Genomic DNA, 18,021 nt, shown 5'->3' with positions numbered 1-18,021 from the left:
TTAATTTTTTTTCATAAGAATAAATAACTAATTAGATACCACGATTAAAACATAATCGATTTTTTCGACATTTAGAGCTAATTGTTAGGTTAAAAAAGTTCATTGAATAAAATATTTTTTTTAAAAAAACTATTTCTTAAAGAATGTAGTGTTTGGTTACAAAAACCTTTTTAAACAAAATTAAAATTTGTTAGAAGTTGGAATTTATGACTTTTTTATTTTATTTATAATTCTTTTTTAAAATTAAAGCAAACGCATTTTTTAACATTTATACAACCACTTTTTTTTTAAAAAAAAATAAAAAAAAAGAACTTACAAAACTGACCTTATTTAATTATTTTTCTAAGCTAAACTAATTCTAAATATTTGATAAATTTATAATTACAAAGACAATATTTGCTTCGTTACAATAGATGATGCCAATGAGAGTTGGAATTCTAAAGCATTAATTTTCGATTACATAATTTGTAATACCAAAGTAATTAGCATTGAACTTTCTTACTTAGTAAATAAATTATATTTACATATTGTAGATTATGATTCAGCATGGCCACCGAAATTTTTATTTCGGTATTGTATTTTGTATAAGTTTCATTTATTCATGATATTGGTCAATTTACGGTCTTAATCCACCAATTTGTATTTTTTTGATTTTAATCATTTTTCATCCTAACGATGAATGATGTGGCGACGGACATTGCTTGAGCAGACACGCTCTGACACAAAAAAATTGGATTAAAGAGCGTACCGTTAATTGATGGATAAAAAATGAGAAACTTGCAAAGTTACTGGACTTAAAAGATTTTGGTTAAAAACATAAATCTGTCCAGAGCATTCTTAGTGAATATTTTCAATGCAAACTCGCCAATTGTGCATAGGATCCCCATGGCCAGTAGTGCTAAATACCAATACACATACCAAACATCGAGAAGAAAAGCAAGTAATGATAAACATTTCTATATTACAAAAACCTGCATTAAATGTTACCAGCAAACCAAATCTCTTTTCTCTCATTATAAAAGGAGAGACGACTTGTTCTTGCAAAAATGCACCATTGATACGATCTTCTAATTGAAATAAAATGGCGGCCGACTCAGTTTTCTTCCATCTGACGCTTATTGTAGTGCTTTCTGCATTCTATTTAGACACAACAGGTCCCTTTATCTATCTTCTTTAATTTAATTATGTCTCTTTTTGCCTCTAAATCTAATGACATGTTCTGATTACAGATGCTCAAACGGGAGCTTGTTATGGATTTCTTGGCAGCAATCTACCATCCCCAGCGGAAGTCATTACCCTCTGCAAGCAACACAACATTGAACGAGTTCGAATCTACAATCCCAATCCACAAGTCCTTCAAGCCCTCGGAGGAAGCAACGTTTCGGTTATAGTAGGTCTCGCAAATGAGGATATCATAGGCATCGCCAACGACCCCAATCTTGCAAAATCTTGGGTCCAAAACAATGTCCTCGAATACCCAACCGTGAACTTCAGATACATCGCTGTCGGGAATGAGATCGGCCCAGACGGTGGGGGCTCCAGCATTGCACCATCTCTTGCCCCGGCCATGCAAAACGTATACGATGCTCTGACCGCTGCTGGTTTAGGGCAAAAGGTTAAGGTTTCGACTGCTTTAAGCCTGGGTGTGCTTGGAGCATCGTACCCACCTTCGCAAGGAATTTTCAAGTCCCCATCGTTCATCAATCCGATCGTCGCGTTTCTTTCGAAAACTCAGAGCCCTTTTCTTGTGAATGTGTATCCTTACTTTGCATATATAAGTGATCCATCCGACATTCGTCTGGACTATGCCCTATTCACATCTCCTGCTGCTGTTGTGAAAGATGGGCCGTATGAGTACCAGAACCTGTTCAGTGCTATGGTGGATGCTGTTCATGCGGCGTTGGAACAAGCCGGTGCGCCGAACGTGGAAGTCGTCGTTTCCGAGACGGGGTGGCCCTCGGCGGGTGGGACAGCAACAACAATCGACAATGCAAAATCTTATAACTCAAATTTACTCAAGATGGTGAAGAATGGGACCCCGAGAAAGCCTGGAAAGCCTCTGGAAACTTACATCTTCGATCTGATTGATGAGAATCAGAAGGAACTTGAAACTGAGAAGCATTGGGGGATCTTTCTGCTCAACAAACAGCCCAAGTATCCCCTCTTCTTTGACTAGCTTAGCTAGCTAGGAAGCATGAATTTTGCTTTTGGGTTACACCATTAATAATAATTTTTGAGCTAGCTATAATGTATCCCAAGAAAATAAAGTCTTGTGGAAATATATATTATGGATATTGATTGAAGCGAAGATGAGTTGATGCATGTTACGATCTGTTCTTCTTTGCCAAGACTCGTTGGTAATTAAATTACAGCCTCCGGTTACATATAAGGAAAAAAAATCCAAAAGTTATATTAAAGATATTTTATTTCTTTTTTTTTTCAAAAAAATTTAAAGGGATGTTTCGACAAATTAGAATACTCAACCCAATGTAGTTAAATATAGAGTCTTATTCTGAATATACTAAGATAAAACAATATATTTTGAGTAGGTCTTCTGTGAGACGGTTTCACGAATCTTTATCGGTGAAACGGGTCAACCCTACCGATATTCACAATAAAAAGTAATACTTTTAGCATAAAAAGTAATACTTTTTCATTGATGATCCAAATAAAAGATCTGTCTCACAAAATATGATCTGTGAGACCGTCTCACATAAGCTTTTGTCATACATTTTTAGAGAAAACAAATTTTTTGTCTACTAACTTATTTCATTTTCAGTTTTTTGTCCATCAAATATTCAAATGTTAGTTTAGGTGAAATAACTTTAATTGATTGAATTTTTATTTTTTTTGCTTTTAGTATCACTTTGCCGGATTGTTGATGAATACTGATGTGGCGTTAGAAAATGTTAACGTGACAACAAAAGTTATTGAGTTTCTTAGCGCCGCGACATCAATTAGATCAAAGTATTCTAATTGAAAATTAGTGTACAAAGACTAAATTTTGCCGAGTTAATGAACTAACCATAATGAGACAAATTAGTGCATGAAATGAATAAGTTGTTTTCCCATAATTTTATTAAATATATTTTGTGTAGTTAATTTTATTGGATAATGTAATTAGATCAAAATAATGATTTTGAAAAACTAAAAATATTACATTCATGTTTAAATAAATTAAAAATATAATATGTTAATTTGTAGTAGCTTTTTTTTGTAAAGTTAGCCTATTCATAATAACTATATAATTCTACTTTTATATTATTGTTTTCAAGTTATATTATTCATTTTATCATTGTAAGCGAAATTAATTTCGTATATGTGAACAATCTACGGTTAAACTGGTGCATATATTTATCAATAAATTAAAAATTACAAATGGAAATATATTTAACTAATGTCTATCTATAAATAACAATAATAAATGGCATTGTATACAATTTGTCTCTTGGACTGTCTTATTTAAATTTAAAAAATAAGCCAACACAAGAATTTTAAACATAGTTTAAAATGTGCATAGTAATTATTAAAAAGTTTTGACACGCAATACATATAATATCAATAGAGTAGATCTCTTGTGAGATGGTCTCATGAATCTTTATCTGGAGATGAGTCAATCCTACCGATATTCACAATAAAAAGTAATACTCTTAGCATAAAAAAATAATACTTTTTCTTGGATGACCCAAATAAGAGATCCGTTTCACAAAATATGACTCGTGAGACTGTCTCACACAAGTTTTTGTAATACTTCTTGGACTGTCTCTTCGATAATGAATTTCCAACATAAATTAAATGTGCATAGTAATTATTAAAAAGTTTTGACACGCAATACATATAATATCAATAGAGTAGATCTCTTGTGAGATGGTCTCATGAATCTTTATCTGTGAGACGAGTCAACCCTACCGATATTCACAATAAAAAGTAATACTCTTAGCATAAAAAAATAATATTTTTTCATGAATGACCCAAATAAGAGATCCGTCTCACAAAATATGACTCGTGAGACCGTCTCACATAAGTTTTTGTCATATCAATATTACCGGCTTTATTCAAATTATCTGATGGGTGCCTTATTAAAATTCACACAAGGCAGCCCAACCGAGTTTAAATAGATATTTGAAATCAAATCAGAATATTGTTTGCTCTCAAGAATTTTCTGCATATGCGTACCAAATTAGAATTCTGAAATAGCTCCATTGTTCAGCACCATCCGTGAGTTTAATCTTTCCAAGATACAATGGGCGCTTAAACTTAGATTGGTTTGTTGCTTCGGCCTATTGCATATGAAAATATCGGAAACGATGCATTTAGTTTAGAATGTGCCTTTCATGACCGAGAAGTAAGAAATTTTCTTCTCCTATTCGTAATCAATTTAAAAAATTATGCATTTGTCAATGTGATAATTTTTTTCTTTATTACAGATCGCGGATGTATGATAGTGTAAACCATCCAATATTAGAAAGGATTAAACCAATCCTCAAGTAAGGACACTTTTTTGCCATAATAAAAATGTAATTGTTGCATAGAATAACATGAAGTACAATCTTTATCTCATGTATGATTTCTTTTGGGAAAAAAACCCATTTTAGTATTGGTCAATTGCATGTCGTAAACGTCTTAGTATTTTGATATATGATAGTGATATCAACCAAAAAAGTTCAAGAACAAACTATGTATTTAAGGAAGTTTTTCAAATTTTTAAATTAAATTTTATTTCCCGATTTACATGATTTACAATCATATTAGATTATTTTCATTTTAAATATCTATTCATTTTTTAGTGGTTATTAATTTTTTATGATTTCATCCGTGCATTGTAGGGTTTAGATACTAGTATTTATTAATAACTCAGAATAAACAAATGGTCGACTCTTATTTGATATTCATTTAATATTAACGTAACGAGCTTCTCCGCTACAATAGAAACTCGGGAATTTGTGATGGAGTCAACGACGACCGTCATATGAATCGCTTGCTACTGAATGGCCGAAAAATTTATTGTACATTTTTAGCTTCATAATTTTTTTTAGAAAAAACCGAGGAATAATTTTGTTACAATTAAATCTCATATTAGAAACCTCATCCAAAATTTTGAACTTTGATGCTAGCTGCCCTGATTAAACATTTTGGTATTTCGACATCTTATTCAATACCGAAAGCTACTTCTGAGGGTGCCTGATACTAAAACAAGGAAAAATTCCAAAGATCGTCTCATAAGGTGCAATTCATACGTAAGTTTTTGATTGTGTAATTATTCCAAATTTGATTTTAGTACGATAAGTTCAATTTCTGCAAGATTGCTGGCTTGACGTCGAACATGTTGGTAATCCAGCAAAAATAGACTAATAGTGAGAAAATCAATTTTTTGTACTAAAATCAAATTAGTTTGATCAATTAAAGGATAATAAATAAGTTCATATAGACCAATATTAAGAATCAAGTAGAAATTCCATGGCATTGAACTGCAAAAAGAATGCCAGAGAAGGGGGAATGATAAATAAATGATGTTGAGTACAAATTACTGCATAAAACATTGGAAGACAAGCTCTGTGAAACCGGAAAACTTCAGTCTCCGATCCGATCGATCTTCTTGAAGACAGAGTGACAGTGTTGCCTAGACTTGGGAGTTTGAGACGAAACTACAGGCCAGCTCCAGCCGTGCTCAGAAACCGCGGGCACGATATCTCGGTAACTAACATGTATAGATCAAAAACATAAATATTAAGAAGATAAATTTGAGGGAATAAAGAAAATGCTTAAAACTTAAGAGTTCATTGATTATCAGGTGATATGGAAAGGAGACGCTGGAGGTATTAAAATAAATGATGTTGAGTACAAATTACTGCAAGTTCATTGGCATACTCCTTCTGAACACACTGTGAATGGAACCAGGTTCTTTTATAGTTGTGAAAATTGTTCTCTGTGTTATATATTTATTAATGATTGGCTGCTCACTTAGACTTGATTTGCAGCTTTGACATGGAGATGCATTTGGTCCATAACAACTCCCGGGGAGATATCGCTGTCGTCGGTATTCTATACACACTGGGACGTCATGATACATTCCTCGAAAAGGTGAGTGCTTTCATTTACAAATTTCTTGAGACACTATCAATAAATAACATGTCTTTAGGCCGCGAGTAATAGTATATATCCTTGTTGTTCACTCCTCTTTAACCAAGATCGAAACGTAGTGTTTGAACGTCTCCATGGTGGAAAAGATTTAAGTCGCATCATTGGCAACTTTTAGTATGACAACACATGTTTGGTTCTAAAATGTGTGACGCAGAATGCACACATTTGTACTAATGATATCTCCTATAGTTTGTTAAAAACTTTAAATCTGCTAACGAGGAAGGGCTGAGTGGGTTTGTTTCAACCTACCCGTGCAGGCACTGTCTGCACGGGCAATGAACGGCCCGGATCACTCCACATGAGTGATCCGGGCCCACCTCCCTGTAAAAAAAAAAAAAAATTGGCTCGAAAAAATCTGAGCCGTTGGATCGACCCCTGCAGGCAGTGCCCGCAGGGATAGGGTCGACCGAACCGGCTGAGTGGATGCAATCAAGCATATGTCTGAACTTCGGCTACAATTTTCCAGCTTCTTTAAAATGACAAAAATTTGTGTGAGACACTCTCACATATCATATTTTGTGAGACATATATCTTATTTGGGTCATCTATGAAAAAATATTATTTTTTATTGTGAATATCGGTAAGGGTGAATATCGGTAGGGTTGACCTGTCTCACAGATAAAGATTCGTGAGACCGTCTCACGAAAGACATGCTCCTTTAAAATTTAAAGTACTTTTAAAAATTGAATAAATATTCTAAAACTCCATGTTGTGCTCGAATTCAGTTTTAAAATATATGAAAATGTGTTCGATAATTTAAATACGGATTAAATACTATTTAACCCAATTAATAATAATAATAACATATGGGCTCGATTCATCCGTATTAATTATTGCAAATATAAAATCGCAAAATAGTCATACGCGATTTTCAAGTCAGTTGTGCGATATCAGTTGGCAGCAGCACTTGTCGAGATCCTACACTCCCATTTTTGTGCGGCTCGGCGGGACAGAAAGCATTGGGTCGCTGGAAGCATATATGGCGGCGGAATCGAACGATCTCGAAGCTATGCTGAAACCCTTTTATCAGAGAGCTTCCGAAGCAGAGGTTTTACATCCATCGAACTCTCTCAAATAATAATTATTTGGTTCCTTCTTTTTTTTTTCTGCCATCTAATTCATTCTAAGTACTTCAATTAATTTCAAATATGTACTGATTTTTTCTGCTTTTTCTTTGTGTAGTCTGTATGTCATTTAGCTTTTATGTTTGACGAGTTAGGGGACGAGAATGGTGGCCCGTGGAAAAATATTCAAATATCAAATGTGATTTAATTAGCATTGTTCGGCTTTCTGTATAACAAGATTTGTTCTCTCCATGGTGCAGCTCAAATGTCCTGAATTTGAATTTTTTTGACAAGAAAATTTGATTGCTTTGGTGGAATATTGAAATTGAGGATATTTCGGTGAGAAGTACTAAATTTGATTAATGGAGAATGATTACCGTATTTAAATTTGTAATTATGATCTAATAATAGCACACGTTCATAAAGTACAGAATTAAAAAAATTGTCTTTAAAGATGTCCAAATTTGTATTCTTGGATGTATTATGCAATCATCCACAAAGAAACTGTAATATTTTGACTGAGTAATTAGTCCAAGGTGAAAACTTAATGTGTTTGGTTAAAGAAACTTGCATAGTTATGCTTGCATGAAAATTTTATAATTTCTATTTGGGGTGCAGGGGCATTGACCATCTGGATCTGGTTCACCTTTCATTTGAACATACTGTTGGATTAAAGGTGTGCTTTTAAGCTTATGGGCTTTCCATGCGAGTGAATGGAAATTTGGAAAGGTGGGTTTGTCCCACATTGGAAAAATGAAGTGGTATAGATAAGTTATGTTGTGTTGCACTTTATGGAGGTGTAACTATGATTGGTCAAGAGGCTCTCTCTCGCGCACACAGGCGCAGGGGGGGTGCAAATCATTGGCTCGATTTGCAGTGGAAAAAAGGCTTGACTTGTGTGCAAGCGTACGAGCGCGACCTGGGCGCGTCGAATGTCGGACCGATCAAGGCAAAAATCGCCTAGCAGTCTATGCCATCTTTTGTTATTTTTTTTGGTTGAGACCTTTCACATGCCCTTGAGACCTTTCACATGGCTTGGCTTTTGATGCTTCATCTCACCAACTCTTGGTGTTTCATCTACCATCTTTAAGGCAACCTTTGGCCTTTCATATGGATGGTATTGACATGTATAAATAGGAGATGTGCTTAGCCAAGAAAGAAGAGAGAAAAAAAAACACCTGCAAATTCACTTTCCCCTGCATTCTGTTTTCCATCTTGCTGCCGTTCTGCTGAATTTCTGGTTCTGCTGAAATTCTGCTACAGTACTGAATCTGCTACAGTACTTCTGCAACAGTACTTCTGCATTGTTCTGCTACAGTACTTTTTCTGCTTGTTCTGCTTCTGCTCCGTCTACTGATAAAGTTCAGGTACTGATTTTGTTCGCTAGCATAGTGCTTTGTGCTGCAACTCTGCTGGTTTGCCCGTTGTATCCTGGGAAACAGACGTCCGCTGAATCCTCGGAGCACATACTGGAGGGGGCGAATCTGTTTTAAGGAAACTGTACAAGCTACAGGCCTCGGTTTGATTTAATTAAGCATTACTCTATTGTTTTCCTCAAGATACTGATTTGCTGGTTTTATACATTAGTCATACTCTACTGTGAACAGCACGCTTGTTTGGTTTACTGCATATCTGTCCTGTTTTTCCATATAATTTTTTTATCAACAAACTTAAAACAGATTTTACTCATTACGTGGTTTAAAGTTCAGATATGGCTACTGAATCCAGCGTGCAAAGGGAAACTAGTCATGTTGTCCCTACTGTGCCTACTCAAGTTGTCCCACGTGCTGCTGCGGTTACTGTCCCAGCCAGCCACGGTGAAAAGCCTGAGAAGTTCACTGGTGTGGATTTCAAGAGGTGGCAGCAGAAAATGTTGTTTTACTTGACAACACTGAACATGGCTAGATTCTTGTTCGAGGATGCTCCTAACCTGAAAGAGGGTGAGGGAGATGTTGAATCCGTCAGTGCACTGGAGGCTTGGAATCATTCTGATTTCCTATGCCGAAATTATGTGCTGAATGGATTGGCAGACTCGCTGTACAATGTGTACTGCGAAAAGAAGACAGCCAAAGAGCTATGGGAATCCCTTGACAGAAAGTACAAAACCGAGGATGCCGGGGACAAGGAAGTTTCTTGTAGGCCGCTTTCTGGATTTTAAAATGGTGGATTCTAAGCCGGTTATCAGTCAAGTTCAAGAAATCCAATTGATTCTTCACGAGATTCACGCCGAGGGGATGACGTTGAGCGAATCTTTCCAAGTGGCTGCTATAGTTGAGAAACTACCACCAGCTTGGAAGGATTTCAAAAACTACTTGAAACACAAGCGAAAGGAGATGAACGTTGAAGAGCTCATTGTTAGACTTCGCATCGAGGAAGACAACAAGAGTTCGGAAAGACGATTGTTTTCTTCTGTTGCCGCTAAGGTAAATGTTGTCGAGCATGGCCAAAGCTCGAAAAAGAGAAACTTCTCTCCCTCCAACAAGAAGTTGAACCTCAGACCCAAATGAGGTGTTTCAAAGAAGTTCTCTGGAAAATGCTATAACTGTGATAGCATGGGTCACAAGGCATCTGAATGTAAGAAGCCAAAGAGAAACCGAGAGGTGAATATGGTGGAGAACATATCTCAAGAGGTTTCGAACATGAATCTCTGTGCTGTAATATCAGAAGTTAATCTGGTGGGTTCCCCAAGGGAGTGGTGGATCGACACTGGTACCACTCGCCATGTTTGCTCCGACAAGGAGATGTTTGCTACTCTTGAGGAATCTATGAATGGTGAAAAACTATTCATGGGAAATTCCGCCACTTCCGAGATCAAGGGACAAGGGAAAGTTGTCCTAAAGATGACATCTGGAAAAAAACTGACTTTGAACAATGTGCTGTATGTGCCTGACATCCGCAAGAACTTGGTGTCAGGGTCGCTTCTGAACAAGCATGGTTTCCGCATTGTATTCGAGTCAGATAAGGTGGTTTTGTCGAAAAGTGGAATGTTTGTTGGCAAAGGTTATGTTTGTAATGGGTTATACAAACTCAATGTTAAGGCTGTTAAGCCTGTGATGAATAAAGTTAATACTTTTGCTTACTTGCTTGAGTCTTCTTGTTTATGGCATGGTAGACTTGGACACGTTAATTACGATGCAATTCGTAGACTAATTAACATGAAAAGCATTCTTGCATTCCAAATTGATAAACAACACAAATGTGAAACTTGTGTTGAGGCAAAACTAACAAGATCATCTTTTCGAACTATTGAAAGAAATAGTGAACCACTTGATCTAATTCACAGTGATATATGTGATCTAAAAGGTGTACAAACTCGTGGTGGAAATAAATACTTCATCACTTTTGTTGACGATAGCACAAAATTTTGTTATGTGTATCTCCTCAAAAGTAAGGATGAAGCTATTGACAAATTTGTCAAATATAAGAGTGAAGTTGAAAACCAACTTAGCAAGAAAATTAAGGTGCTAAGAAGTGATCGTGGAGGTGAATATGAATCACCATTTGCTGAGTTTTGTGCTCAACACGGTATCAAACACGAAAGAACTGCACCTTATTCTCCTCAGCAAAATGGCATTGCAGAGAGAAAGAATCGCACATTGAAAGAAATGATGAATGCGTTGTTATTAAGTTCTGGTTTACCACAGAACATGTGGGGGGAAGCTGTTCTAACAGCAAATTACCTTTTAAATAAGGTGCCCCAAAAGAAGTAAGATAAAAGTCCATATGAGTTATGGAAAGGTAGAAGTCCTTCTTACCAATACTTGCGAGTGTGGGGGGGTGTCTTGCCAAGGTAGCAGTACCCACTGCAAAGAAAGTAAAGATAGGACCAAAAACTGTGGATTGCATTTTCATTGGATATGCTCAAAACAATAGTGCATATCGTTTTCTTGTACATGAATCTCAAATACCTGATATTCACAATAATACAATAATGGAATCAAGAAATGCTTCGTTCTTTGAACACATATTTTCATGCAAATTTAAGGAAAAACCAAGTTCATCCAAAAGATTATATGAAACAAATGATGAAGAACAAGAGCTTGATCAAGACACAGAACCTAGACGTAGCAAGAGAGCTAGGACTGAGAAATCCTTTGGTCCGGATTTCATCACTTTCATGATGGAAAGTGAACCTCAAAGCTTCAAGGAAGCAATGAGTTCATCTGAGGGACCTCTATGGAAAGAGGCTATCAATTACGAAATGGAATCCATTTTACAAAACCATACGTGGGAATTAGTAAATCTTTCTCCGGGAAGCAAACCACTAGGCTGTAAATGGGCTTTCAAAAGGAAAATGAAATCAGATGGAACAATAGATAAGTATAAAGCCAGATTGGTAATTAAAGGTTACCATCAACGTGAAGGACTTGATTACTTTGACACATATTCTCCTGTATCGAGAATAACCTCTATTCGTGTGATACTTGCGATTGCCGCCTTGCGGAATCTTGAAGTACACCAAATGGACGTAAAGACAGCTTTTCTAAATGGAGATTTAGAAGAGGAAATTTACATGGAACAACCTGAGGGATTTTCTGCGACTGAGCAAGAAAATAAGGTTTGTAAACTGGTTAAGTCTCTATATGGCTTAAAACAAGCACCAAAGCAATGACACGAAAAATTTGATAAAGCCATGATGGAAAGTGGATTTAAATTCAGTGAATGTGACAAATGTGTATACATAAAAAACACTGAAAATGGATATGTCATTTTATGTCTTTACGTAGATGACATACTTATCATTGGTAGTAATGATAAGATGATTAAATCCACAAAGAAATTATTGAACTCAAGATTTGGGCTTAGCCGATGTAATCCTTGGAATTAAAATCCATAGAACATCAGAAGGGCTAGTCCTAAGTCAGTCACATTATGTTGAAAAAATACTTGAGAAATTCAATAACGATGACTCTGCATTGGCTAGAACCCCGATTGACACCAGTCAGCATCTATCAAAGAATCAAGGTGAGAGTATGTCTCAATTAGAATACTCTCGAGTCATTGGAAGTCTGATGTACTTAATGAGTTGTACAAGACCAGACATAGCCTATGCAGTAAGCAAATTGAGTAGATTCACGAGTAATCCAGGAGTTGAACATTGGAAAGCAATTATCAGATTGCTAAGATACTTAAGGTACACTCGTGATCATGGGCTGCACTATACCAGATATCCTGCTGTTATCGAAGGATACAGTGATGCAAATTGGATATCTAATATGAAAGACTCAAAATCTACAAGTGGATTTGTATTCACTTTAGGAGGTGCAGCAATTGCGTGGAAATCTTCCAAACAAACTGTAATAGCCAGATCCACGATGGAATCTGAGTTTATAGCTCTTGACAAGTGTGGTGAAGAAGCTGAATGGCTGCGTCATTTTTAGAAGATGTTCCAGGATGGGAAAAACCTGTGCCAGCTATATGCATACATTGTGATAGCCAATCTGCGATTGGAAGGGCACAAAATAAAATGTATAATGGTAAGCCTAGACATATACGTCGTAGACATAAAACCATTAGACAACTACTCTCAACTGGAGTTATCTCTGTTGACTATGTAAAGTCAAAGGATAATCTAGCGGATCCGCTAACCAAAGGGTTAAACAGAGAGTTAGTTGCGAAAATGTCAAGGGGAATGGGGCTCAAGCCTATAGAATAAATTGGTGCGAAGGAAAACCCAACCTACGCTGACTGGAGATCCCAAGAACTAGGTTCAATGGGACAACCTAATCGCACTAATTTGGAGAATCACTGTGGGGGTTATCCCTAATCCAGTCCTATTATGAAACAGTGAATGTTGAGGATAAGCTTACGGCTTTTAATGATTCTGATAAGAAGCAATATAGAATCACCTATGTGAGAGAGAAGTGGGGCCGTTTCGAAGGAATTGCAGGGCTCAATTCTAGACCCTCTTGCAGACCAGGCGTGTGTTCATAGCCAAAAAGAACACAATCATGAGAACTTAATAGTATCAGGGAGAGTCTTGTGTGAAGTATATCACCATTCACACAAACGAATGTACAGTTCAAAGACATCACGTCTACTGCCAACCAGTGAATTAATATGCTTTCACAAAGGAAGGTTCAAAGGGTAATACCTACCTATCCTATGCAAGACTCAACTGTTGAACTTTATCAGTGGAATCCTTTCGTATAACTTTAAATTCCCATTCATGTGGGGGATTGTTGGATTAAAGGTGTGCTTTTAAGCTTATGGGCTTTCCATGTGAGTGAATGGAAATTTGGAAAGGCGAGTTTGTCTCACATTGGAAAAATGAAGTGGTATAGATAAGTTATATTGTGTTGCACTTTATGGAGGTGTAACTATGATTGGTCAAGAGGCTCTCTCTCGCGCACACAGGCGCAGGGGGGGTGCAAATCATGGGCCCGATTTGCAGTGGAAAAAAGGCTTGACTTGTGTGCAAGCGTACGAGCGCGACCTGGGCGCGTCGAATGTCGGACCGATCAAGGCAAAAATCGCCTAGCAGTCTATGCCATCTTTTGTTATTTTTTTTGGTTGAGACCTTTCACATGCCCTTGAGACCTTTCACATGGCTTGGCTTTTGATGCTTCATCTCACCAACTCTTGGTGTTTCATCTACCATCTTTAAGGCAACCTTTGGCCTTTCATATGGATGGTATTGACATGTATAAATAGGAGATGTGCTTAGCCAAGAAAGAAGAGAGAAAAAAAAACACCTGCAAATCACTTTCCCCTGCATTCTGTTTTCCATCTTGTTGCCGTTCTGCTGAATTTCTGGTTCTAGCTGAAATTCTGCTACAGTACTGAATCTGCTAGAGTACTTCTGCTAGAGTACTTTTGCTACAGTACTTCTGCTTGTTCTGCTGCAGTACTTCTGCTACAGTACTGTTTCTGCTTGTTCTGCTTCTGCTCCGTCTACTGATAAAGTTCAGGTACTGATTTTGTTCGCTAGCATAGTGCTTTGTGCTGCAACACTGCTGGTTTGCCCGTTGTATCCTGGGAAACAGACGTCCGCTGAATCCTCGGAGCACATACTGGAGGGGGCGAATCTGTTTTAAGGAAACTACAAGCTACAGGCCTCGGTTTGATTTAATTAAGCATTACTCTATTGTTTTCCTCAAGATACTGATTTGCTGGTTTTATACATTAGTCATACTCTACTGTGAACAGCACGCTTGTTTGGTTTACTGCATATCTGTCCTGTTTTTCCATATAATTTTATCAACACATACAAATCGTATATAGCTGACCTTAAGTTGAAGCATGATTAGTGATTACCATTTCTCTAGGTTCAAAAGCTGAAAGCTATTATTATTATGAACTACGGTGTCAATGAGCATGTGTGATTATAACCAATTATGTCAATAGGGATTCATAAATTTTTTCAAATGTTGAAGTGGAAACCGTCCAGGAGATGATAATTATCTGGGAGTTCATTATTGTTCACCACCATAAAAATTTAATACCTCTCTTTTCTTTTCTTTTTTCTTTTTTTGGTAATTAAGGAACGGTTGGCGAGACTAGAAGCTGCTCTTGCTGGAAATAAAGGTCTATTTCAAAATGTATGTTATTTTTTCCCATTATTCTCGGATACAAGGTTTCTAATTCTTCCTCACCTTTCAAACATGGTGCTCTTTAGACTCTGGAGACAAGGAACTGCTTAAGTCAGTGGATGAACTTCAGTCAAAGCCAGAAGATTCAAAACCTGAGCATGTTGTGGAGAAACAAGAGGTATGTTTCTTCATGTATTATTTTTTCTTTAATTTTAGAATCTTGGAAATCAATATCTGAGGTTGAATTTTTCTGTATCAGACTATGCAAATGGTGATGCAGCTAAGGGCAGAAAATGAAAAGTTGCGATATCGAATCATCCATCTTGTTCGAGCATTGAAAGATGCTGATAGCAAATTGGCTTTAAAGTGAGCATGGTAAATGTCTATGACAATATTGTTTTGATAGTGTTTGTTCAACTATTTTGAAGCACAACATTTGAACTACCGTATGGTATTAAACATTTTACTCAAATGTTACCATGAGCCATTAACTTTTTGTATAAAATGAGGTGCTTGGTCCTATAATCTTTATTCTATTCAACCTGTTCCCCGGGTAAAAATAGGATGAAAATTTATAGAACGAAACCCACCCCTCTCCAAAAATTAACAAGTCCGTAAAATAAACCCCTAGAGTACCTCCTAATACGTTGATTTTGAGAGCTTTTTTTCTTTTGAGGCCATCAACCTAGCATACTATCTCATCCCTATAACTCAACTTTCCATATTTTCTGCCAAAAATGCATACTAGTTTTTTTTTTATATTTGATTCCATGTATCAAGCGTCTTTACGTGATATTCTATATCGGAGACTTTTACTTATATTCAAGAAAATGACACATGATAAATGCTCTTTATCAATCTCGCTTTCTTACGATTGATGAGTAGTAGTACCCCAACTATACAAATTGGTTTTGGCTGTATAAGTAGCAGGAATCTTGATAATGATGATCTTGTTGTCTGAATCAGTGAATGCTAACTGATGATGAAATCCCTTGTCCGTGCTACTTATATTCAATTGTTAACTTTGTTTTTGAAATATTTTGCACTAAAAAGGTATATTTAGTGACCAGTAATGGATGTATGCCATAGTCTCGTTTTTTGTGATTGGTGACATAGTCTCGTTTTTGTGATTGGTGACACTGATCTCATTTTACATATAGAGTCAGTTCACAACTCTTGAGTCCGGATCACACTCAGGGATTCGACCTAGGACGACCCTTGGTTTTGTAGCCTGTCATGACCTTTGGCCGTATTAAGTTTGTTCGGAGATCAATTGCATCATACAGTTTTAACTCCCTTGCATTTTTTATTACAACGTTTCTCAAGTGTTAAGAGACATCCTTCATCTGTATCCAATATAACGAACCCGACGCATCATATAATTTCCACTCCCTTGCATTTTTTTACCAGTTGCAGCGCAAGATATCGACCTGTTTTGGATCTGAACTCGACTGTGAGCCTCTAATTGTGAACATTTTTCTCTTTCGGTGATTTACTGCCAAAGCAATCGACACACTCACGCGATAAATTCCTGGAAAATTGGTGTTACTCCAAGATCTTAAACGTTTTTGAGGTTGTAAAGATTTCTTAGTGGGAAACTTTTTGGATTCATTTTTCATGTGATATCTTGTCCCATTTTATTCAATGCACCATAAATATGGAACAGGTAAAATGAACGTGCTTGGGAGCATCAGTGCCCACACAACTAATGAATATGATAAATTGTCCCTTGATTGAAACTTCTCCTGCTTCCCATATTCATTTTTATTCTTTTTGTATTATTAATTTTACTATTAAAAATTAAATTTGTATATTATTTACTAAAAATTATGTGATGATTTAATGTTATACATGTAAATTTAATCATTTTATTTTTTTCTCTCAAAAAGAAAAACAAGAACAAAAAAAGCAAATACATCATCAGTACGGATAAACTCACGTTCGATATAGCACGTGATTGATTTATGAATATTAAATTCTAAAATATATCTATTTTTTAAAGCGGAATAAATATGTAATCTTGAAATTTGTTTAAATACTTTTTTTCAATATAATGGAAAATTGATATAAAAGCTAAACATCGATGGATTAATGAATTAGGCCAGAAATAAATTAAACAATCTAAAAATGGGCTTTTGAAATAATTAAACTTTACACAGATAGAATTTCGATGGTGAAAATTGATTGTACCCATGCATGGAAAGGACATTGCTATATTTAGGAATGTGGGATTTTCGGGCATAATTAAGAATGTTATTTTTTTATTCATTTTAAATAAATAGTTTAGTGTTTATATGTGTTTATTATTATTTTTCTATTCGTGTTCAATATATCATATTCGTTAAATAAATGACCTGTTCCAACGATTTTTATTTAATACTTATTAAATGAGGATGTTATTTTTTTCGGGCATAATTATAAATGTTATTCTTTTTATTCATTTTAAATAAAATGTCATTTTAAATTCATTTTACTTTGGATTTATAATGTGTAAATAAGTCAGATATGTATATAAGATTTAATTTTTTTGTTTAATTATAAATTATAATCAAAATTCATAAATTTGAAATTTATATGAACTAAAAAATATTTAATTTCTTTACTAATCAAGTCACACATGATGTAAACATATATATCATTCTATTATATATCATAAAAGAGTAGGTTTCTTGTGAGACAATCTCACGAATCTATATATGTGAAACAGGTCAACACTGCCGATATTCACAATAAACAATAATACTCTTAGCATAAAAAGTAATATTTTTCATTGATGATCTAAATAAAAGATATGTATCACAAAATACGACTTGTATTAGCGTCTCAGACAAATTTTTACCATCATGCAACAAAATTGCATTGCAATAAATAAACCGGCATGTCCCAGACTCCCAGATAGAGTACGCGTCATTTGTCGGTGTAGTGATTTGCCTTATGAAAGTACGATGAAACTGTAAATTGAAATGTTATTTTTGTCTGATAAATCAAATTTACATATATTACCTTTGAAAATTTAATTAATCAAGTTCATTTGAGAATATGAGAAATTTTAGTATGAAATAAATCGAAATAAATGTTATTTGAAAATTAAATAAATAAAAAATTAGAAGGAGTATTTTGGAAAAATAAAATATTCCACTAAGAAGTTGATGATTTCTATTGTTCTTCACTTGAAATAAGTATAATATTTAACCATATATATATACACACACACACACACACTCTTATAAGGATAACGATAATTCACTTGTATATATGTATTTTTCAAAAATTCCCCACAGTTT

The 18,021-nt window shown here is 35.4% G+C and overlaps 2 protein-coding genes across 4 annotated transcripts; both read left to right on the top strand.

Moving 5' to 3' along the window:
• The first annotated feature begins 1,077 nt into the window (after window positions 1-1,077).
• Window positions 1,078-2,205, top strand: LOC142506104 (glucan endo-1,3-beta-glucosidase, basic isoform-like). Its single transcript, XM_075619253.1, has 2 exons — window positions 1,078-1,154; window positions 1,230-2,205. Exons 1-2 carry the CDS (start codon window positions 1,082-1,084, stop codon window positions 2,174-2,176), a joined length of 1,020 nt encoding a protein of 339 aa, XP_075475368.1. The 5' UTR covers window positions 1,078-1,081; the 3' UTR covers window positions 2,177-2,205.
• Window positions 2,206-6,987: 4,782 nt separating this feature from the next.
• Window positions 6,988-16,470, top strand: LOC142505848 (retrovirus-related Pol polyprotein from transposon TNT 1-94). 3 transcript variants are annotated; one of them, XM_075618971.1, is made up of 5 exons: window positions 7,011-7,189; window positions 14,690-14,732; window positions 14,824-14,915; window positions 14,997-15,112; window positions 16,148-16,470. In XM_075618971.1, exons 1-4 carry the CDS (start codon window positions 7,121-7,123, stop codon window positions 15,105-15,107), a joined length of 315 nt encoding a protein of 104 aa, XP_075475086.1. In that variant the 5' UTR covers window positions 7,011-7,120; the 3' UTR covers window positions 15,108-15,112; window positions 16,148-16,470. The 3 variants fall into 3 exon arrangements, with proteins under 3 accessions (XP_075475084.1, XP_075475086.1, XP_075475085.1); XM_075618970.1 differs by lacking the exon at window positions 16,148-16,470 and having other exon boundaries at window positions 14,997-15,262; XM_075618969.1 differs by lacking the exons at window positions 14,690-14,732; window positions 14,824-14,915; window positions 14,997-15,112; window positions 16,148-16,470 and adding an exon at window positions 7,824-14,418 and having other exon boundaries at window positions 6,988-7,189.
• Window positions 16,471-18,021: the final 1,551 nt, after the last annotated feature.

The sequence above is a fragment of the Primulina tabacum genome, chromosome 10 (genome assembly GCF_025594145.1).
Source record: "Primulina tabacum isolate GXHZ01 chromosome 10, ASM2559414v2, whole genome shotgun sequence".
NCBI lineage: Eukaryota > Viridiplantae > Streptophyta > Magnoliopsida > Lamiales > Gesneriaceae > Primulina > Primulina tabacum.
Note: the sequence above shows the minus strand (reverse complement) of the source record. Positions and strands in the feature narration are given on the sequence as shown.